This window comes from Sylvia atricapilla, chromosome 6, assembly GCF_009819655.1.
Source record: "Sylvia atricapilla isolate bSylAtr1 chromosome 6, bSylAtr1.pri, whole genome shotgun sequence".
NCBI lineage: Eukaryota > Metazoa > Chordata > Aves > Passeriformes > Sylviidae > Sylvia > Sylvia atricapilla.
In genome coordinates, this window is record NC_089145.1 from 31,295,291 (window position 1) to 31,318,575 (window position 23,285).

A 23,285-nucleotide genomic window follows, 5' to 3' on the forward strand; every position below is an offset into this window, starting at 1 on the left:
TGAGGCTCAAAATTGTTGCAATTCAGTATATTGAACCCTTGTGAGTTTGGAAGAAGCTAAAGAAAAGCCCTTTTTCTTTGTTTACTGAACATTTTTTTTTAAAATCTGATTGAAACCTGTAGCCTGTTATTTCAATCTGTAGACAGAAATTCACCAAAAAAGCATAGTTCAGGTTAGGTGAGTTCTCCAGTGCGTGGAAACCTTTCCAGCACTAGGAAAGCCATGTTTCTGAGTATTGTTTGAGCTACAGACCGTCAGCAGAGCTAATGTTTCTGTCCTTTTGACTACTGGTGTCTCTATTTCACTGCAGTTTGGATTCAGGGAATAAGAAAAATTCAACTCTGATAATTTAGAGTTGAACTTTTTCTTTTGTCATTACATTACTCTTGATGGCTTTTTGCCACACTACAATTGCATTATGTTTCATTGCCCAGCATGGCACAAGGTGACAGGGGAGAGATGTTCTAAGTGTCCCAGCACAGCGCTCTGTGCCAGAGAAATGAATGACTTGTCAGAAATGAGGTCTGAGGCATCAGGAAAGGAGAGGTCCTTTAAAGATGGGAGAAGCCAGCTTTGACAGAGGCTAACCATATTGAAGCTCAGTATTTCAAAACGTTTCTCCTTCAGGACTTTTGTACTAGAAGTCATAAATGTTGCTATTTTCAGCTCCAACGTGTGTTACAGTTATTGCTGCAGGAAGACTGACGCAGAAGGAAGATGCTATTGAGGATCTCAGCAGGATTCATGCTGTTCTTGCTCTCTCAATGCACTGTGTCCCTGGCCACCAAAGAGGCAGTGGTCCTGGCTAACGCCCACCTTCTCCCCCAGAGAGACTATGAGAGACTGGGAAATGCCAATGAAAAAGGTACTCATGAAGACAGCAAGTGATATGGAAGAGTTCTCTGTTTTACTTTGTTGCTTTGCTGTAGCATCTTCAACATATGAAAGCTAGCCCTGAAAGAGTAATTTGCAATATGGATGTGTCCTGCCACAAGGTTCTGAACCTGTCTGTAGAAGTTGTTCTATAATGTTCACTGAGAAGGGCAATGTGTATTGCTGGCTTGGACATCACCATATAAATTACTCAAATAATCCTTCTATAAAATCATGGCATCACATTTGGAGTCTATGTTTACAAGGCAAATGTAATTTTTACTGAATTTTTTCTCGCAGAGATAATAAAATGTTCAAGGTTTTATCAAATACAAATTACAAGTTTTCCACAGTTTAATGACATAAGGATATGCCTTTCAACTCTATGGAGAAGTGAATTATTTCAATTCATAAATGTGTTTCTGAGTAACAGAACAATGAATATCATCCTTCTTTACAAAAGGAATTCTCTCTCTACAATTTAATACATATGCTAATGTATATATATATAAATTATATAAATTTAAATAAATTAGGCTCTTAGGAAACCTCACAATCAATTGTAAAATTCAGAGCATTGTGCTGTAGTCTCAGAGATGGTTGATATACTTGAGCAATAAGTTACCTTATAAGCATGTTACATTTTAGCCCAATAGAGAGGGTCAATGCAAGCCTTATATCCTGTTTTTATTACCCTCTGAGTCTACTGGATAAGCAATAAAATGGAAAAGCACTTTCACCTATTTTCCTGATACTGGCGTTCAGCAGAGAACAGAACTGTAGTTATACCTGCAAATCCATGATAAGATTTAGCCTGGAGTTTGAGAAAAGAACTCATCCTAAGAAAATCTTCAGATATTTACAAGCTTTATATTAACAAGAAACTTGCTTTAATATCTCCCTTTTATCAATGAACACATGGCATACATTTCAGAATTTAACACAAGGATGTTAGAGGTGCCTGAAGTACAAACTGGTTCAAGGGAAGTTAATTTGTTCATTGAGGAAAAGACTAGGTCTAGTTATTAAACTCAGTTGTCCTACAGATGGCATGGGGAATTGCAAATTTGCTGAGTACTGGAAGAACACTGGTGGAAAAGGAATGATCTGTACATAGCTTTTGGCTTTTCAACCATATTTCTGTCATAAATGCAAAGTCGTACTTCTGCTGTATGACAGAGTAACAAACCATTTTTTGAATATTTCCTGCATGTTCCTGCCAGAAATCTTCCCCCTTTAGCTGAATAAATGCCCATCAGCTGCAATGAAGTCAGTCAACTTCCCATCTGAAAAGAGTCGTTCAGTTACTCTAAAGGACGGAGTGCAATTTCTGATATTTATTATTTGAACAGAATTTAATATTTTTTTTGGTCTTGGTTTTTTTTACTCAGACTATCCAAGAGACTGTTTTGAGATTTTACAGCGCTCCAAAGGAAATTCCAGAGATGGCCTTTACATCATCCAACCAAAAGAGGAACCAATTGTTGTCTTTTGTAACATGCAGGATGGTGGCTGGACAGTAATCCAGCACATTACAGCCAACAGTACTGTCGACTTTGACAGGACCTGGCAGGACTACAAATATGGATTTGGCTCTGTTCATGAGAACCACTGGCTAGGAAATGAATACATGCATCAGTTAACTGGCAGCTCAGTGCAGTATATACTTGGAGTTAAACTTGTAAATCTGAATGCTGAAGTCAAATGGGGACAGTATGAGCCATTTCTGATTGAGGGGGAAGAGTCTCAATACCGAATCAGGGTTGGTCTTTACAAAGGCAACGCCACTGATGCACTGACCCTGGACACAGAAGCTTATCTCCATGACAACCAGAAGTTCACCACCAAGGACAGAGACAATGACAATTACTTCATGAATTGTGCCAAACTGGAACTCAATGGCATTCCTGGGGGAGGCTGGTGGTACGATGCCTGTGCTGGAGCAAATCTAAACCGCAGGAATGTGATATACTGGCAAAAGGACTGCAACAAGCTACGCCCGTGCAAGTTTGCATGGATGATGATTAAACCTATCGAGCACCACCAGTCATATCCTACCAAGGCCTGTCCCTGTCAGAAAGTGGAACTGTAGACAAGCCATATGTATTTGACAGGAACATGGACTCTTTCTCAAGTGACTGAAGTGAACTCACTGACTGAGTAATAACCCTAAGTAACCATGACTGAAAATATAAACTGGGCCTCTGCAAGGGCCTTATGATGACATATTGTTCAGGACTGGAATATGTCAGAGAAATTTGCCAACCACACAAGTGAGAAATAGTCAGAAACTGAGGCCTTTATGACAGGATTTAAATAAGCAGAAGATTTAAAAAATTCATTTTATACTAATTGAGCCATAAGAAAAGTCTGGTATAAAATCCAGGATATGATGGTTTGTACAATATATACATGAATAAAAATGCATTTCAGAATGTTTTGCTCTGGTGTCAGTGTTCATGATTGATTGCACATGTATAATTACACATCTTCATATATGACTCAGGGAGGAAATTTCCAGTTAAATACGTACATTTACAAAATGCATACTGAAGAGTATTGTGTGCCGTAAGGCTCCAACAGGCCTTTTCTTTCTAACCTTAGGGAATGGTATTAGAATATTTAAAATTGGACTTACCTCATCTCCATGGCTTCTTTCCTCCTTCACTGACTCTTCTTTTATCTCTACTTTTTAATGTTCCCACATACAGTGAAGTATTCAGCGCAGGCTTTTCTTTTCTGCCTTCATTTTAGAGCACTCGGCACTAATGGGACTGCCAGCTTTCCCATTTAAAGCCACTGATCCAAAACTTACAACTCCTCTGAATTTTTCCTCCAAGAAACTCAGTGAATACCTTTTTAAAAAGATCAAATTGATACTGCAATTATTTATTCCTCCATTTTTGCCCCATAGATTACTCCACTTTATTTACCATTATTTGACTGTTTCTTCTCCCTGTTCCATGCTGTGCTTCAGCTTTTTCTTTTTTTAATACCACTGTGAGAAAAGAAGAGAATGTCACCTTTATTTCACATTTACTGGTTTCAGTTGTTTTAGTAACCTCAACATCAATTAAACAGTGTCTTTCTAAATTATAAAATTTAATTATAAATTACTCTGTTTTAAAACAATAAACAAAAGGATTTCCATTTTTATAACCTTGAAGACCTTGGGTTTTTTTACCAGTGTTTGAGTTGCTTCACACAGCTCTATATAATTGGAAAGCTAAATGACAACTGAAGAGTTTTTATTTTTGTGTTTAAAAAATGTCATAATAATAATTAGATCATCATGTATGTTTTCACAGATATTTCAATTAAAGAAACTCCACCAACAGATAGTGTCAAATTCCTGCCTTTTAATTTAAAATACTATTTATCATTTCCATGAAAATTGCTTCAGAAAATAATTTCTGTTGAGTTTTGAGAGGACCAAAACTGTCATGATTGCTTAAAATGAGAAAATATTTTGGAAGCAGAAAAGCCAAGAAAGCAATTTTTATTCTTCTTGATGCACTGCAGCATTTTCAGAAAGAGATACAGCTTTGTGATGTGGGTGAGGCAAACACAGTACACATGCCAATTTTGTAGCATCTGATTTTTCTCCACTGAATTTGTGTTCAGAGACAGAAGTATGATAGGGGGAGAGATGGTTAGTACCTGAAATGAGTGTATAACATTGAGTCAATTTAATGTGAGTTCTGCATAATTCAATCACGATGTCTCCAAAGTTGTGATGAGGATAGAAGAAAATCACCTGAATGCTGCCAGTCTTATGTAGCTTTTGTTAGAATTCCTGGCTGTATAGTCAAATGCTCACTCACCTTCCAAAAATGTGTTTTTAATAACTTGACATGGAAGTGCTGAAGGGAGAGTCCACAGGCTGCATCTGATCATCAAAGGCAGGTAACCTGCTCTGCAGCACGCCCTTAGTTTTTTAAAGAAGATTTTGGAGGTAAAGGCTCTACAAATGAGCTGTATGAATAACTTGGGCAGCAGCAGACCAAATCCAACTGCCCAGTGCCAGAGGGGCTCTAGTATCAACTGGAACCCTACAAACCTGTGCACTGAATTCTGGTACAAAAATTAAATTTAAAATGTAATAAAAACTCGTAACAAGAAGTCTACCAGCAAGAAAGCTGAGACATTTATTGAACTCAGGAACTGAGCTGAATTCCACACTTCTAAACAAAGTATGGGTGGAAATTACTATTGAGGCTGGGTTAGGGACTAAGTACTGGATGAAAATAAGTAAGAATATCCTAGAACATCCACCAGCATGGAACCTTTAGAAGTAGACTAAACTTTACTTCATAATTCCTTAGCAAAAGACTATCTTAACTTTTTTTTTCCATTGCTGAACCTTGATCACCAGATACCCAGAGCAATGCTGATGGCCTTCATCACTGTATCAATGAAATCACAGACTGAAACATGGGGGTTTCTATTCTACCCACTCCTAAGTTCTTTTGCCAATCACATTTCTCCTCTCTTAGCCTTTCCTGATTTTACTGCCTCCTGCAGTACAGGAAAGAAGGAGGGTCTTCCCAGGAGTAGCTGCTGAAACAAGTTTATTTGGTCAAATAAATATCCTTTCAAAAGGACTAAATATGACCCGGTCTAGAGCAAAAGGTTCCAGGTCTGAGCACTTGTGAGTGGGAGGCATGTTCCACTTTAACCATGCAATCTCTTAACAACAGCAGTGAAATAGTTTTCTTTGCCTCTGCTACTTGGCATTTCTCCTTATACTGTCAACTGTGGGAAATGTAAGCACACTCTCACATACAATAATTAATCAACTCAGAATTTATTTATTATTTTTCTTTAAAAATAATTCAATTTTCATAAGAGAAAGTGCTTGCTTTATGATTTCTGATTTCCCAGACTCCCAGGTAATCTTATTTTCTATGTGTTAATCATAGATTTAAAAGTATGACCAAGTGGTTTTAAGGGCTAGCTGACTAATGTTGTTAATTTCTTGGTGCAATACACTGCATCAAAAAAATTAACAATGTTAGCTGCATGGCCTCATTTTCTCCTACTAGAATTAACAAACAGTCCTGTAGTCACTCTCATGTCTTTTGCATTTCAGAAGGCATCAGGCCACAGTCAGAGTGGGAACGTTCAGAGCTGAATCCAGCCATGTTCCACAGCTGGACTCCTCCACTGTACCCTCTCTCCACTCCTCCTCCTATAGCTACCCGATAAATTGCACACTAAAGGAGGGCTTATGGACAGCATACACTAAAAGAAACTATCTGACCTCCACTACATCTAAGTTACTGCTGCATGTAAGGATTAAAAGAGAATTCAGCTTCTGTCTTGGCATTGTAATCCAGGAATTCAGTAAACCCTCTGCCCCCCTGCCCCCCACAACTTAAGAGGTCTACTGAAACAGAAACCATCAGCAAACGAGGTCTGGAGGAGGACCTGTTGAAAAGCAAACTTCTGAAGAAATTGAAATGTTTCGTTTATTTGAAGAGGACTGACTTTGGTATATCAGCAGATACATGAAGAAACCAGTGACATTTAGTGACCAGTGGCAAAAATACTGAGTAAAAGGCAGGGCTTTTAGTGAGTGTAACAAAGACTGGAGTTCCTTAATCCTGAAGAAGTACATTTACTAAGATGGAAAAAACAATTGTAACACCATCCCTTTCTGAAACCACTAATAGTCATAGATTATCTCCTATTTTACAACATGATGTTATAAATTTTTAATTGTTTTAGCTACCTATGGGATAACTATTAATAAAATCACAAACAAGAAGCTTATTAAAGTTTAAGGTTTTGTGACACTCAACTGTCAAATGTATGTGGAAAAACATTTCTTAGGGAGTTCAAAAGGCAGCAATGGAGATTTGGGGGAGACCACATAAGAAACTGAGAGGCCTCTTACTGACTTGGTAGCAGTAAAGCCAAATAGTAATGTGAAAATACACAGTATCCTTTCCTAGAGTTAAGGTTTAGCCTGTGTTTCAAAACAGAGAAGCCACTCACTACCCAGCAGCTGCAGGAGCATTACAGGAGCTGTCCTTTGCAATGCTCTTCACTCTAAATTGCCGCAGAAAGTGCACAACTGTATCCACATGTTCTACATCTGCTTAAAAATTCTGGGAACTCTTCCAAGTGTTTATGTATAAACAGAAATTATTTCCAAAAATTGAATGTTAGTTGATAAATTATGGGGATCTGGAATATGTAGGGACGCTGGCATATATGAAAAGGGAGAGACAAAAATCATACCCCCTGTTTGTGGGAAAATTCAATAATTGAAAATATAAAAGGTGCTGGGTCTGAAAAGCTTAGTTAGGGATGTGTATTTATGCATCTATATTGATAATACATACATATCTATATATATGTATGTGTATGAAATCATGTGCAACCAAAATGTAGTTTTACAAAAAACATTTCATTAGTCTATGACAATAATCAATTACAGGATCAGTAAAAATGTCATTAAAAGGACAGCTAACAAGATAACAAGATTGTCTTACACCGCAAAAGTCCTACTACACTTTTTAGAGGTACAAAATACAATCAAGTACTAACTGATACTCTGATGAGGACCACATTTGTCTTTTTGTGGTTTTGATTTTTTTAAGAATAAGCATCCTATGTAACAATAAAGAAACACACACCTCTTTATATAATTCTTCATATTTACAATGTACTCATGTGTGGCCATGTAATCTCTCACATGGTTAGGTGCTAGCAGCATAATTTGAGCACATATTTCACAATTACATTGAACCAACATTGTTGCATCCATCACTGTGTATTCTAATACATTTACTGAGCAGAGAGTTCATAAACATTTACAGAACATTCTTGATCAACAGATATCAAAACCAACAAAAAATACCCCATTTAATTTCAATAAGAGCCAATGCTTCATTTTAACAGTAAAAGTGCAGCTAGCAGGACTACTACTACCTCATAAATTTTGCCTTTAACTACAGCTTCTGCCCCCAGATAGACACATTCATTTACTAAAAATCAAACATAGTTTACTAAATGACTGGTCTTATGTAATATAAAATAAATCCTCTCTAATAACTAATTTGTACATAGTTACTGTACACAGGAAAAGCTCTGGATAGTGACAAAACAAAGCTGATGAAAGAGTTTTTATAAAGACCTCTGCTTTCCTTTCATAAGTAATCATATGCTAATGCACAAAAAAATAATAGGCCCAGTATGGTGCATTGCAAAATCAATCTTGCGAAGTTAGAGAACGTATTTTTACATTAGTACACTGCTAATCTTTCACTGACAAAATTTTCTCCTGTGGACACCGGGGCTAAAAAAATGTTAATTACTTCTACTGTGATTGTTGACATGGAGGATTCATCTATGTGTAGGAAAAGATTCTGATGGTACAATTTAATACATTATACAAACAATTTCACTGAGAGAAATGGTACATTCATGATGACTTATACAGTCCCTGAAATGTGCAACTGGTAATGTCACCATTGCAACGTCCCTAAAGTGTATAGTAGATGTAGTATGAAGATTGTCTCAAACTAATATTCTGAAGTATCTCACTCAAAATCTTGATGGAAAGGCTAGAACTGCATTTGAATTTTGTGTACATGAAGATCTTTCTCATTTCTTCATAAACATTTTTCTTTAGGACTTCCACATCTCATAATTCCTGTTGCTGTAAACTTTGTTTTCTCAAGGCCTTTTCTGAAACATCTCATCTGTTCCCACCACACAGTCACCAGTTCCATTCCAACGGCCTTCTGCTGAAGGCAGCCCCTTGCTTACTCACTCACTTGGTCAATGCTGCAGGGCTCTTACCTATCTAAGACAGAGATCAGGCACATTCAGCTCTGGCACCAAAAGCCCTCTCAAATCTCAGTTAGTGGTCAGTCTCAGCTCATAAGTAGGCCACTACAACCCAGTCCCAGAAGCCACAGCCAGCAGAGGGGTTGGCTCCAGCCACACCTATAAGCAGATGTGGTTTTGCTGGACCAAAAGAGAGTGCCTGAAGATAACTCGTTTTTCAAGCACCTGATGTTGACTAATACTTGTAAAGCTATTTAAAGACAAAGAATACAAACTGTTTTTAATAGTTTTACAGAAACATTAAAAAGTTGCTTTTAAAAAATATTTTCTCTTTAAAGGTTGACAGTTCTTTCATAGTTTATATATAGGTAAATGTTATGGAAACTTTTGGAGCAAGGTGTTGGACAAGAAAGGAGACTGCAAAAAAAAGACTTTCCTTGTGTTTAGATAGACTGTGTCCATTATGCTTTACAGTCAGATCTGATTTGTACCATTGTCACTGTGGAAAAGTATTTTAAAATTTCCTTCAGAGGTATTGGGAACTTGAGAAATTCAGAGGTGTCTTCTAACCATCACCATTTTTACAAATGACTGTGACTTGCATGATGGAACTGATATCTAGACTGGTTTCTTCATGTACAAAATACATTCTCTATTTCTTCCAGTACAAGCCCTTCCTAAGTCTGCATAAGAGTCATCCTTAAAGTGGAAATTTTCTTTGTATTATATTCTTCTACAATGTATGTGTTCATTTTGAGTATTATAAATCTTCCTAACCATTTAGTATTGGGGTTGACAGCATTTACCCTTTAGATAGTCCTTGCTTCATCTCAACAGCTGATGGCAAAGCCTCAAAACAGAAGTAGCATTGGCTGCATTGCTTAGTACATCAAAAACTAAATAAACAATATACTAGCAAAGAACTATAAGAAGAAACAGTTCTGCTTTACAGGGAGACAGACTGAATGACCTAACCTGATGATTGGATGATAATCCCAGTCTAATTTCTAGTAGTTTATAGTTTACTCCACCTATTCTTAGGCTGAAAGAAAGGACGTAAGACACCAAACACAATAGTCATAATGCAATTCTACTGCATAGTCAAAAACAACCTGTGTTGCTCATAGCAGCCACTGACTTTTTCATCCCAAGCACACTACTTTCATGCAAAATTTAACTTTTCAGCAGATTTTTTAAACCACTAGACACAACAGCAATGGCTTTGAAAAGACAGAATTTTCTAGGTTACATCAATATCTATATTTCCCCTTTTTTCTTATACAAGAATGATTATGGCAGTCTGGTATTGCCCTGCCAGTATAGTTTCTCTTCCACTTTTTTCTTTTTCCACTGGCAGAAAAGCAGCATCTTAAAAGTCTTCCTGAAAGTTTTATTACAGAGGGCATAACAAATGGGGTTAACAGTGCTGTTCACATAGCACAGCCAATATCCGAGGTGCCACAGTGTCAGGGGAATGCAGTCAGAGCAAAATGTGGAGATCAAAACCATGATATTATAGGGAGTCCATGTGAGGATAAAAGCCAAAAGAATGGCACTTAAAGTCTGTGCCGCTTTGCGTTCCTTTATAAGAACCATCCGTTTCCTTTTGGTGATTTGGTTATTTATATTTGGATCCATGCTTTTGATGGAAGGGTCCTTTGACAGAGCAGCAGAACAAGGAGTTATTTTTACTTTTCGGCAACCATTGTTGGCTTCCTGGGTGCCATCAGCCTTAACCACCAAACGGAATTTATAGGCCACACATTTTTTACTTTTTTGTCCGTGTTCTTTGGTAGGTGACAAAAAGTATTTCTGGTTCTCAAAATCACTTTCTTCAGGCTGGTCTTTGACAACATCTGTAGTCTCATTATACTCTTCTCCCTTAGTTTTAGATGGACTTTTGTAAGTTACTTGGAAAACTGAGTCAGTGGCAAGTTTATCCTCATCTTCTGACGATGCGTAGCTGCTGCAGGTGGTTAACTGGTCAGCCTTAGCCCAGTCCATGCAAGTACTCGCTGCCTGGGAGGCCTTCGCTGTAGCTGATGTACTTCGACTAGACGAAGACCAGGAAGCCTGACATCTCTCTCTTTTGACTAAGTTTTGTTGCTTGCAACTGAAGCAGGACTTCAGGAGAGTTTTCTGAGGCTTTACTGTCTCAAACTCTGCCACAGACTCTGAGCCCTGCAGTTCAGCAAGGTCCTTGGTGCGTTTCTCTGTCTCTTTATAAATGCGGCAGTACAGAATGGTCATCACAGACACTGGAATGTAAAAAGCAGCAATTGCAGTACCAAATGTAATAATGGGTTCATATAGAAACTGTATCTGGCACTCTTCAGGTGGTACTGTTCGTTCACCCACAAAATACTGCCAGCATAAGATTACGGGTGCCCACAACATGAAGGAAATTAGCCAAGCCATACCAATCATTATGCCAGCTCTTTTGGGTGTGCGTTTGGCCCTGTAAGTTAAAGGCCTTGTGATGGAAAAATATCTGTCAAAACTGATGACTAGAAGGTTCATTACTGAGGCATTGCTAGCTACATAGTCCAGTGCTAGCCACAGGTCACAGGCAAGGCTTCCAAGAGTCCAATGGCCTATGAGTATATAGGATGTATAAAGGTTCATGGAAAATATTCCAATTATGAGATCTGCACAGGCAAGGCTGAGCAAGTAATAATTGTTGACAGTTTTGAGCTGACTGTTAACCTTAAAAGATATCATTACAAGAATATTTCCCACTATGGTTATTAAGCTTACAATTGCAGTTACAGTGGCAATAGTAATGACTTCCCAGAGGCTATGCCCTTCTAACTGCTTATGGTTGATGGATGAACTGTTTACAAGAGTAGAATTACTGAATAAATTGATTTCCATTCTTGTGCTTGGTGTATTGTCATCAGGACCTTAGCACTGTTGCATACTGCTTTCTGTACTCAGAAGCATCCTTTTGGAGATAGCTAAAAAGATCAAAGGAAAAAGGAGAAAATTTAAGTAGCTCATTAAATAGCACAGACTTCCATTAGTTACCATGAAAATACTTACTTCTGTTCTCTTTTTGCATTTTGATTGTTATTTCTACAATTGCGAACATAACTAAAATGCACAAATGTACATGCTAGGACAATCTGCTCTGGCATTTTATGACATTTCAAAATGCAGTCTAACTATTATTTTGTAAGACAGTCAACCACCCCAGCTCTTACATTTTGAATACCTCAGGAATGCTCTACATATTCATAAAGATAGACATTTGAATTTTTGCAGTGCAATAAGACAGTGTTGTTTCCTACAGTATTTAAAATGCGTGCCAAGGTTTCGGAAATTATCTTTGAAAATTCTGCAGAAGTCACCAGCAACAGAAAGAGAGTAAGCAAATACTGGGGATGCATGGGAGTTAGGAACCACACTGGCATGGCAACAGCAAGAAACAAATAGGTGTCAGAAGTGCTTGAGGCAATGGAGGGCATTCTTTGAGCAAATGAAGCGGGAGAAGCCAAGAAGATGTTTGTGGAAAAAAACTCTATTGAGAGATCTTAGGACAGAGGAGACTGATGGGGTTAAGCATGTAAGTACAGTCTGGGTAGTTTGGATAAGCGAATGAATGGTAGGATTGAGGATACAGAGGAGTAAACTGAAGAGGAAGAAGCAGAAGATAACCACAGTGGTAAAAAGGGCAATTTTAATAACCAATTTCAAATACCAATTTAATACTTGTATAAGCAACAAAAGATGACAACAGGGCCACTCTATTAATGCATACATACCACTGACATCCATTGCTTTCTACATTCCTCACTGCTGTTTCTTGTGCCAGTGAACCTGTATTAGACAAAATTTCTTTCAAAGATACCTGCTGGGTTTGAGTAATTCCATCACATCGACAGATGCTAATCACTTATTCAATGCTCAGTCTCACTAAACTGTGTAATTTTGAAATAGTCAAAGAGTATTCAGTTTTTAAAGTAAGAAATTAAAGATAAATTATTAACAGATTTTTCTACTGGGCTTTTAGTCAGCGTAAAACTGGTATGAGCTCTTTTTTCAAAGCAAACATAGGTTCAGCTAAAATTACCACATGAATCACCTATTAAAGTCCATTTCTAAGTCTTTAAGATTCTCTCTACATCTGATCTCTATTATATGGTCCTCCCTATCCATCCACACCACTTCTCAGTGTTTTCATCTTTCATCCTAACTCTCAGAAGACTGTTTTCTTTGGTCTTGGCAAGTGTCTTTTATTAACTGCAAGCTTTTATAGCCTATCTCTTTCCCACATCTGTCTTTTGTACCAAGTAGTTGTGTCCTGTCTCTCACCAGCTGAATAGAATTTTTTTATAGCCGCTAGTTGAACTTTGAGAAAGGGATGTAATTTTCTTTCATTGTCCTCTTTGTCCAGGGAGGTCACCAACCTTGGAGGTGTTTAAGAGGTATCTGGACCTTGCACTGTGGTTTAGGGTGATTTAGGGATTACAGTGGTAGTTCTGGGTTCTGAACTTGATTTTACAGGTCTCTTCTAACCTTGATGACTCTATGATTCTTATTTGCTTTTACTGTTTCCTTCACTTCTTTTCCCAGGTCTCCTAAATATCTCCAGAAGTGTATGATGTTTCTGCTTCAAACCCTGCTTAAATGGTAATCCCCCTTGTTGTGATGAAACTGGATGATAAGTTTCCTGATGTACTGAGACTTCTGCCCATCATACTTCTCAAAATGGTTCTCCTCCAGTGGTGTGTCTGTCATCTCCCATTTTATATTTAAATGTTTCTGCATCTGTATTCTACTCATACACAGCAGATACTACTGAGCCTAATTCAACAGGATTCCAGTTCATGGATAGAACTTACAGTAACAATCATAATACACGTATGTTGACCATCTGTAGACTTGGCTCCCTCTCTTTCCAACCTCCCGAGTCAGTCTAGCAGCTAAGAATAGCTGAAGTGTCACAGCAGTTCTAATTAGTCCTATGCAAAGAACGACATTACATCCTGGTTCTGCATTCTGCAAAGACCTCTCCCAAGCCAGAGCTGTCTTGATGGCTGATGGACTGGCTTTACAAAATCTTTACAAAAACTTGAAGGGTAGGAATTAATTTCATGTGAAACAAAGGTGTGTGGAGCAGTTGCATGGCTGTGGTGGTTAATTGAGCTGTGAGAGAGGAATCTGTTTCTGCTACCTCACATGGCTTATGCTTCTTTATCTGTGGACAGTCAGCAAAGTTGTCCTGTGAATTAAAAGCTCCGTGTGACTAGATTTTCAAGCATGGCAATGTGGTAGTGGGTTTAGTGTGGCAATGTCAGGGAGCAATGAGGGCTGTTCGCTCTGTGACAGAAGGCGAGGACAATGCAAAGGCAGACAGGAGCTGAGGCAGACCAAGAAGTAGCAAGATGTGGAGGAGCACATTTGGTTCATGAGAAGGCTAGAGACAGTGATAGCCCAGTGCTTGCACAGCAAGTCTGTAGTGATGACGTAGTCTAAGACCAAGCCAGGAAGCCCAGCTGGCTGGTCTGAGCCAGGATCTGACCCAGGACTGAGAGGATAGGAGGCCAGGTGTGGATGTAGTGGCTGCCCGACTGCAATGCAGCACAGGTGAGGGCCAGTAGTACAACCTCAGCTTAAAAGCAGTTCCCAAGGAAAAGGAGAGGGAGGCCCTCATTTCTAGCTTTCTTCATCAGGCCTTACCAGCAGAGCAGCTGGCCTTGGGCTTTTGCAAGATATCAGCTAAGGCTAGAGATCGTCTTTAAAAGGCAGAGTTATGAATTTTAGTCACATGAATAAACCTTTACAAACTACGTTTGCCTAACACCTGGTTTTGAGCAGCCATGTAGAACAATTACAGATGCTTTCAGCTTTCTGCCTTATTTTGCCAGAAGATGGCACTTGCCTCAGAATTCTGGAAATTGTATAGATGCTGTGGCCTGTAATGCTTTGTCTTAGCCACAAATAGCAAGTGTCCCCCCCATCTCAGGTCACTTACATTCCCTAACATTAGCAATTAGGAAGAAAGACTGCTCAAACTACGCTGTGTGGATTGCAGAATTCAGAGCAACAGGAGAAACCGAAATTGTTGTAGTTGTTGTGACACAGATGTCCTTGGTTTAAACTGACACAGGTTGGAGAAATACTGATAATATGTTATGGAAAGTACATAATTTCTTTATAAATTTCTTAATAATTTCTTAATAAAAAGCACTGGTTTTTATCATCATGCAAAGCCTTCCCTCCCTAATGGGCTATTTTACTGTGATGTCTATAACGTTGACAATAGCTGACTTACTAGTATGCAAAGATCTCTTCTTGGCATGTTGACCATTCTCGTCATCTTGTCATACTCTATCCTCTTTTTTTCATAGGTCTGTGTTAGCACTTTCATAGGTCTGTGGCATTACCTTTTGTCATCTATTTGTGTATCACTCAGGGTAATACAGTCTGTGAGTGGGACTTCTGTGTGCTATGGTAACATAATTTATGTTAATTGTCTATCATAAGAGATAATAATAATAGGGAGATCAAAACTGAATTATAAAATCAAAATGCATATGTACAGTATCATGACTTTGCTATGTCTCACAATTATTAATGCATGATGTTCACACTTGTGAGTTGTAATGGTATTTGTTATGTGCTGCCAAGTAGTAATGATTCTTTTTCAATCTATCTGTAAGTATTAATTAACGTGAGTTGTTAAATTTGTACATAAAGTCAGCTTACAGTTATCTGCAGGCAGATTGTTCGTGTCACAGATTAATTGCACCACAGATGCAGGCACAGCTTGGGTTCACCAGGTTTTATTAGCTCTATCTCATTCTGGGTCTGTCAGACCTGTGGTGGCTGCAGGAGTATTGCTTGGATATCTTTGCAATGTGTTTGCCAATGCTGCTCTCTGTTACTTTATTTATTTGCTTGTGTGCTAAGCTAATTTGTGGATTTGCTGCCCACTGTGCCCCAGGACTCAGCAGCCCACAACACAGGTAGTTGCGCAGCTACAGTACAGCCCACGATTTCACAAAACGGGAGTTCTGGTCACATTTCCTTGGAATGACTCCTGGGTTTAAAAACCCTTCGAAACCAGATTGATGTTTTAATGTGCTGTCGAATGACAGTCTATGCGTTCAAGAGGGATCAGGCTAGCTGGCGTTAGGAAACTGGTGAACTTCCCCAAGAACAGTATGGGCGCCTGCTTAGTTTAAGAAGAGCAGGACAAATCAGCCTAGCACTATGGCACAAAGCTGTTCCTGTGTCTCTGCTCTGCGTCCTGAGAGAAGGATGCTCCTCAAGAGGCCGCAGAGTCGACTCACGGGGCTCATTAAGTGCAGTTGTCTGTGTAACACCCTGTCAGCTTGGGATCAGTCACTTTTTCCCTCGTTTGCTGCAGAAAGCAAATGTCCTGCACTTGGGTCGCAACAATCTCATGCAGCGCTACAGCTTGTGGCAACAGCGGCTGGAAAGCTGCCTAGTGGAAAAGGTGCTGGTTGACAGCAGCTGAACACGAGGCAGTGCGCCCAGGTGGCCAAAAAAGGCCAGTGGCACCCCGGCCGATATCAGCAGTGGCGTGGCAGCGATCATCGCCGCCCTCTACTCAGCAGCGGCGAGGCCACACCTCGAGTCCCGCATCCAGCTCTGGGCCCCTCACTGCAAGGACATTGAGGGGCTGGAGCACTAGTCCTGTGGCGAACAGCGGAGGGAGATGTGTACTTATCGCCCTCTACAACAGCCTCAAAGGACGCTGTAGTGAGGCAACGACTGTTCTCCCGGGTAGCGAGTGACAAAAGGAAACACACTCAAGCTGCACCAGAGGAAGTTTACATTGGATATTAGGTAAATTTCTTCACCAAGAGGGTGGTTAGGCATTGGAACAGGCTGCCCAAAGAAGCAATCACCTTTCCTGGAGGTATTTAAAAGATGTGTATGTGTGGGGCTTATGAACATGGTTTCGTGCTGGAAGTGGCAATGCAGGGTTAGCAGTTGAACTGAGTGATATCCAAGGCCTTTTCAAACCTAGACAATTCCCTAATTCATCCTGCTTTAGCCAAGAGCTCTATTTCCTAAACACTAAATACATGGTTTTTCTAATTTTATTACGTGTGGGTGCCCTCCCTGGTCGCTGGCCCCCGCAGCAGGTCCGGCCCGGACTGCGGCCCCGCCGCCACTCGGGCCCGCGCGCCAGCCGCCCGCAGGGGGCGCTGCCGAGGCCGCGCCGCCGCCATTTCCCCGGGCCCCGGCGAGCGGCCCTTTCCGGCAGTGGGCGGGACGGGCGCGGCCCCGGCGGCCCGCGGCAGGCGAGCCCGGCCATGCAGGCGGAGCGGGGCGGCAGCCGGCCCCGCAGGGAAGGGCCCCGCCACGGCCGGCGGCGGCCCAGCGGCGCGCCCGACGCGGCGACGGAAGGAAGCGGCGGGGACGGCCACGGGCGCGGAGGAGGCGGGGGCCGGGGAAGAGGCGGCGCTTACGGGCACCGAGGAGGCGGGGGACGGGGCAGGCGAGAGCCCCGAGGTCGCGGGGCAGCGCCGCCGCCCAGCGCCCAGCAGCAGCGGCGGGTAAGCAGGAGGAGAGCCCGCCCTCCGCCGCAGCCGGGGGAGGCGGAGCTGAGCCCGAGGGGCCCCGGGGCGGCCCTTGGGCTGGGGGCGCGACCCTCCCCTCCCCAGCTCCTCCTCTCCCCCGTCCTGCTCCTCCCCTTCCCGAGGTGGAGCCAGGCTGGCAGATGTGCTGCAGCCTTTGGCGTGGGCTGGGGCTGCCGGCGGTACCGCCCATGACAGCTCGGGGGCTGCGGGCTGCCTGTGTCTTCTTCCCGCTCCGGGACAGCTCAGCCTATGCGCTCTGGTGCAGCATAAAACAAGGCTTTTCTTGCCATGTGTAATTTTGCGCTGAAAAGATAAAAGTCTTGTTTGAAAAATGCATCTGAAAAAATAGAACCTCAGTTTGCAGATAGAGATGAAGAATCGTTGAGCATTTTTGGCACAGTTGTTTTAATGGTTGGACTCGGGTGATCTTAGAGATCCTTTCCAGCCTTAACGATTCTATGATCGGAGGTTGAAATGAGCATGTGGCTTGTCCAGCCTGTGATTCTCGCAGTGGAGACATGGTAACAGAGCACGCCTTACATAATGGATATCTCTGATTCAGTGGATATAATTTGTCATTAATAGAAATGGATAGTTGTGCTTCGACCCATTATAAAATGCTTTAGCAGATTAAAAGTAGCACAGACATACATACCATTGAGTACCAAAAGTACATAGGCAATTTCCTGCGGAGGTATTAAAGTGTATTCTCTAACTCACCATGATAAGAGATCAACACTGTGCCTTTAAAGAGTTTCCATCAAAAAATGCTTGGACTACTTCATTCAGATTGTCTTGCTTCTCCTAGCATTGTTGCAACATAGAAATCATAATTGTCCCTGGATTGGTAAAGAGATTACAACGATGACCTAATACTAATTGATGTTGGCAGCACTGGGAGTCCTAATGTAGATGGACCAGCTGCTACCTCAATTCCAGCATCATGTTGATTAGATTCACTTTGACTTTCATGATGCCATGGCTTCAATTGAACTCAGCCAGTGTTTTGTTTGTATTAGAGCTCCCATGCTTGCTGGTGGATTTAAAAGATATAAAGTATTAATTTTGTTATTCTATTTCGTTCCATAGTGCTTATGTTTTGGGAGATAAAATTGAAGCTTGATTAGTACACTTACCTAGAATGCTGGTCATTGCTTTCACATATAAGCAATATAAATTGCTGATTTCACACAAATGTTTGTGGACAGGTTTGGATCCTGGATGTGAAACAACAGTGCTCTTTCATAAGCTGCAGAAGCATTTCTATCCTGGACTGATTTTTTCCCAAATCATTCAACCCTGCATTTAAAAATATTTCTTTTGGGACACATTACGATATGTTTTGCCACTGATCACTCTGTTCCTGACATGGATATGTTCTTCATCTTAGCCTAGTACAGTGACTTTATTTTTGGCCAAGACTATTATGATTTGGGACTTTAAAAGTGAAGGAATAGCTCAGATTTTTCTTAGAGAACTCTGCTAAAGATTGTTCAAATGTAATGCTCTTCCTGCACTGCGGGGTTTTGATGTTAAGCTCTGAATGGTCTCTTAGCACACCTGCCACAAATTTCATGTTTAGCAGCTTGGATGGGACTGGCTTCCAGCAATCCAGCCACAGCGTCAGCAGCTGTGCCAGCCTGCAGCTGCTGAATTTAAGTGCTACCTCTGAGCCAATCTAATAATTCACCACTTCTGGAGCAGGGTGGGTCTCCTCCTTCCATCAGCGTGGCTAGCATTTATCTGACAGAGAGTTTCCCCCTTTTAGTCGCAGGTCCTTAGTGTTCTCTGTGTTCAGCAGAGAGATTTGTAGTATAAGAGTGTGCTGCCTCAGTGATAGGAGGCTTGGCTGAGAGTAAGTGTTTTGTGTGAGATAAGACCCTGCTGTCTTTCAGCAACAGGGGGCAAATCTTTTGAAATGGTCATGTGTGACTTGCAAACCTGGAAAGTCAGGTAACAAGGCAGGGACTGTGATGGTCTTACTGCATTCCCTTTCCTTACTGTGTGCTGAGATGCTGGAGTCTTCTCAGAATTTTTTTTTTTTTTTTTTTTTCAGTGAAGTAGAAATTGGTGTTAAATTGCATAATATTTTGGCAGCAATATTTCTTAGCCAATTGCAATCACGTAAAAGCACAGCTAGTCTTAAAATATTTTGGTTTGGATGTTCTAATTTAATGGCTCCTAAGCTTGCTTTTGAAGCTACAGGCAGACATTGTTTCTGACCTGTACAAGAGGGAGAAGAAAGTGTTGTGGTGGCACATTCAGCTTGCAGTTTTGTGGGGCATGTGAAGACTGGATACTGGGTGCTTTGTGCTGCTGCAGGGGTCCTGTAATTCTTTGGTTTGAGTAATGGGTGATCAGCTGTGTTATTTGCAAAGCCTAGGAAGATCCAGAAATCGCGAAGTCAGTTCTCCCCTCCTCAGCAGGGTGCTAAGGGAGAAAGAGATTAGGTGTTGTGTTTGTATTCATGTTCTGCATTGTAGATCCAGCTGTGGATCAGAATCTCAGAGAAGAAAGGTTCATGTTTTCTGTCAGCTCTTGGGAAGGTGGCTCTCTGAGTAAATTCTCAGCTCCACATTTAAAACAGGATTCTCCCTCTGTCAAACATAAAATTGATTTAGAAACCATGAGAAAAAGTGTTCTTATTCCTTGTGAAGAGGGAAAAGGATCTTCCACTTGTTATGTCTTTTTGTAACTAGTGTGCATGTTGATTTAACTGGCTTGATTACTGAAGATCTTGTGTCCTCCCTTCAAAAATGAATGTCTAATTAAGACCAGCTGGTTTACCAAATGGCAAATTTCTTTGTAGATCTGTCATCTTGAATATTTTTCCATTGTTTCAGTCTGCTTTAGCTCATCTATGCTATGTTAAATTAATAAAATACATTCTGAATTAATAATTTTTAGTAAAGTGTGGCATTATAATGCTTAAAGTGAAAGGTCCAGTTGGCATTCGTCCAATATTATCTCCCACTTTTAGTCTAACTCAGAATTCATGTTTTATGTACTGTCAGAATTTTAAAATTGCTCTCACTATGAGATACAGTACGTTAAAATAGAAACAGCTTTCTGAAATTGTGGATATGATGCTGTGTTTTATTTTGATGGTATTTGACCACAGTTTTTTTGGGTGGGGGGAAGTGGTGATTTAAGGAGGTTTTCTTTTGTCCTTTATGTTCATTACATTTGCAATTTACGAAGTATTCTTTTAGCTTTCTATTCAATGACTGACTGAGTGTGCATGTGATGCATGCTCCTACTTCAGTGCAGTTGGAATTGGCAGGTCTGTTTCAATGTTCCTTTCCTGGCTTTGGGCAGTGTTGCAGTAAACATTTTATTGGTATAAAATGAAGTTTAGAAGATGGATTGTAGTGCAGTGTTTCTCATGTGTGGTTAGTTTCAAGATGGCATCACGTTTATGTAGTATTTATTATATCTTCATTCTTGTGGTCCATGCACATATAGAAGTGATCTAAGAGAACATCTAATGCTGTCAACATCAGATAAATTTTCCTAATTAGTATGAGCTAACCCTTTGCAATCTGAGCAACTGCAAAAGGCAGTTGAGAAGTACGGTAATGAAAGTAACAAATACAGATATATTTGATTTCCTTTAGAATACTATAACACAACTCGTACAGATAGAAGAATAGATTTCTGGATCGCAGAGACAACAAATCTTTTGACATTTTGTGTTAATGTTCTCAAAAGCAACTAGAAAAAACTTATTTAGATTAATGTACATCAATTTGTAAGCTGTACTTAATTACTAATGAGGTGTGAAGATCTTCCCTCCTCAGGATTTTCTTTTCTGTGATGGTTCAGTGTAAAACTGGTGTTTGTTAAATGGGATTCTGTAAGGCTTCATTCTACATCTGCTCATGTTCAGTTTTCTATTAATAATTGCAGGGAAGGATTAAAATATACAGTGTTAAAATTTGCAGACAGTGCTAAACTAGCAGGAGGGTGGAGCGCAGAAAGTCTCAACAAATGGAAGAAACAGCCAGCATTTGTGTGTGATTCAAGGTCAAATATAATACAACCACATCTACATAGGAAAAATCTGTAGCAGTGTGGGACTGATTAAGGTGCAGTTTTATAAAAGAGGACTGTCAGCTTAATGGATGAGAAGTATCAATTAGTGATGCCATGACATTGAAGAACTAGTTCTATTTCTGCAATTTTGGGACTAGCCAGGGAAATTTCAGAGGGAAGGAATGAAGAAAGATGCAAAGAGGATGTGACTGAGGAGGAAAGGCTGAAGAACCTGGTTCTTTTTTTATTTATGTTTATATTTAATTTTTATTTTTTTTTATCTAGTGAAAAGAACTCTTTGGACAGGCCTGGTTAGCAGTGTTCCATAAAGTAGAAAGGTTGCTGCTAAGAGATCCATTTTAGGCAGGACAAGAAGAAAAACATTATTAAGAAAGAAATGGTTTAATTGGGGCATTGAGAATAAAATTTGTGACTGAAAGATTAGATAGCTTGTGTAGGAAGTACACAGGAATCAGGACAGAAAAATGTGTATGGTGAAGGTTACTGAGCTTACTCAGTAGACCTGCTGTGTAACCACTTGCCACAGCCCTACTTATTTTTCTTTTATTTTTCAAGGCTGCCTGTGCAATGGAAAAATATAAATGCTTTTTATACATCCGAAGTTAATTTATTCTTTTGGGTTTCTAGGCAATAGAAGAATCCGTTTTCTACAGTGCTGGGGACTCCAGAGTTTCATAATAGTCTCTAATTGTTTAGTGTGGAAAGTTTCATGATGTTTATTGTTATTCATTCAACATATTCTACTAACTTTCCTGCTGATATAACTTGAGAGATTTGTGTTGAAAGCATCCCATTACACCGGTGAATATCATTGCTGCAGAGCTGAATCTTTTTCTGCAACTTCCTTGAAAAGAGCTGGAGGTTTTTTTGAATATATATTTTAGATTGCTAAGCATTTCTGTCCTCACCTACTTAAATGCTTTTGTTCCTCATTTTTTACTCTCAAGTCTCTGGGATAGTAATTTGGTAGCTTTTTGGTGACAGGTTGTCCCAAATATTTTCTATCTTAAAGAAATAACTTTAATGGCTGCATATTTGGTTGATTGTGAGAAACACAGCTTTCCATCATAATATTATTTAGATTTAATTATCTAGTAAAGTCGTGTGGATTTTCTGCAGAGGACGTATAAAATAGTAATTAATTGAATATCGGAGAGGAACTTCCCGTCATAATTAACTGAAGATTTTAGAATTTCGGGAAGAACTAAAACGCCGCAGGTTAAGAATGCATACATCCATGCATACATCCATGGGTGCATCGGCCCGGGGCGATGAACCAGCGCCGTAAGGTACCAGTAGGTGGTGCAGGCAGCCCGCCCCTTGGCGCTGGTGTCTCCCGTGCTGGGCCGGAATTACTTGGTGAGGAGTCAGGATGTGTGCACATCACGGGGTTGGAATGTTCTTCTCGTCTCAGGGTGATGTTTTCTGAACGTACAGCACGACATGTACGTGTGAGTTATTAGGACTTGCCCCTGGGTCTTCGAAACACAGCTGAGAAGAAAAGTTATTTGTAGGAGGAGTACACTTTGTAATTCTGGGCTAAAAATCTTGTGCTACTGGGATAGGTGGTTGGTCCCATGTAGCACAATAGAGGAGTTTATTTGGGTACGTCAAGTGAGAGACAGTAAGTATTTTTGCTGAAATACCAATAAATTTGTAGGAGTGACAAATTTGTTTAAAAAATTATGCCATGCAATGCTGGTGCTGTTTTTCCTCACGAAACTAACTGGTTAGTTTCAGGAGCCCTGTTTTGAGTTTCCAGTCAGTCTAATAGTGCTGCACAATCTTTTGTAGCAGTCAGAAGGTTTCGCTATATTAAAAAAAAAATCAAAGAAATGCTGATGATTGATTCAGTGGTGACTTAGAGACTTAAAAAAGTACAGAAGAATATTTCTTGCAGGTTTTCACAATTACAGGATTTCAAGCCTGTGTGATTCAGTGTTCTGTGGTACAGCATAGAGAGGGCGTCCATTTCCCACTGTTCTCTTTCACGTATGC

The 23,285-nt window shown here is 40.2% G+C and overlaps 3 protein-coding genes across 3 annotated transcripts in view; 2 read left to right on the forward strand and 1 right to left on the reverse strand.

The window, feature by feature from the left end:
• The first annotated feature begins 673 nt into the window (after positions 1-673).
• Positions 674-3,253, forward strand: LOC136363192 (fibrinogen-like protein 1-like protein). The gene is made up of 2 exons (XM_066322269.1): positions 674-865; positions 2,265-3,253. Exons 1-2 carry the CDS (start codon positions 718-720, stop codon positions 2,963-2,965), a joined length of 849 nt encoding a protein of 282 aa, XP_066178366.1. The 5' UTR covers positions 674-717; the 3' UTR covers positions 2,966-3,253.
• Positions 3,254-9,945: 6,692 nt separating this feature from the next.
• Positions 9,946-11,580, reverse strand: CHRM5 (cholinergic receptor muscarinic 5). Its single transcript, XM_066322270.1, has one exon. The coding sequence runs from the start codon at positions 11,545-11,547 to the stop codon at positions 9,964-9,966; it is 1,584 nt and encodes a 527-aa protein (XP_066178367.1). The 5' UTR covers positions 11,548-11,580; the 3' UTR covers positions 9,946-9,963.
• A 5,349-nt stretch (positions 11,581-16,929) lies between these two features.
• AVEN (apoptosis and caspase activation inhibitor) overlaps positions 16,930-23,285 on the forward strand; it is an 83,626-nt gene continuing 77,270 nt past the window's right edge. Inside the window, exon 1 of the mRNA XM_066321424.1 lies at positions 16,930-17,207. Coding sequence (XP_066177521.1) covers positions 16,965-17,207 — 243 coding nt within the window. The 5' untranslated portion in view covers positions 16,930-16,964. The remainder of the gene's footprint in view (positions 17,208-23,285) is intronic.

What these genes read in the sequence shown, in the direction of transcription:
- LOC136363192 (XM_066322269.1), top strand. Translation starts at nt 718, where the DNA reads ATGCTATTGAGGATCTCAGCAGGATTCATGCTGTTCTTGCTCTCTCAA. An exon ending in GGGAAATGCCAATGAAAAAG is followed by an intron (nt 866 to 2,264) that starts GTACTCATGAAG and finishes TTTTTTACTCAG; the next exon opens with ACTATCCAAGAGACTGTTTT.
- CHRM5 (XM_066322270.1), bottom strand. Translation starts at nt 11,547, where the DNA reads ATGGAAATCAATTTATTCAGTAATTCTACTCTTGTAAACAGTTCATCC.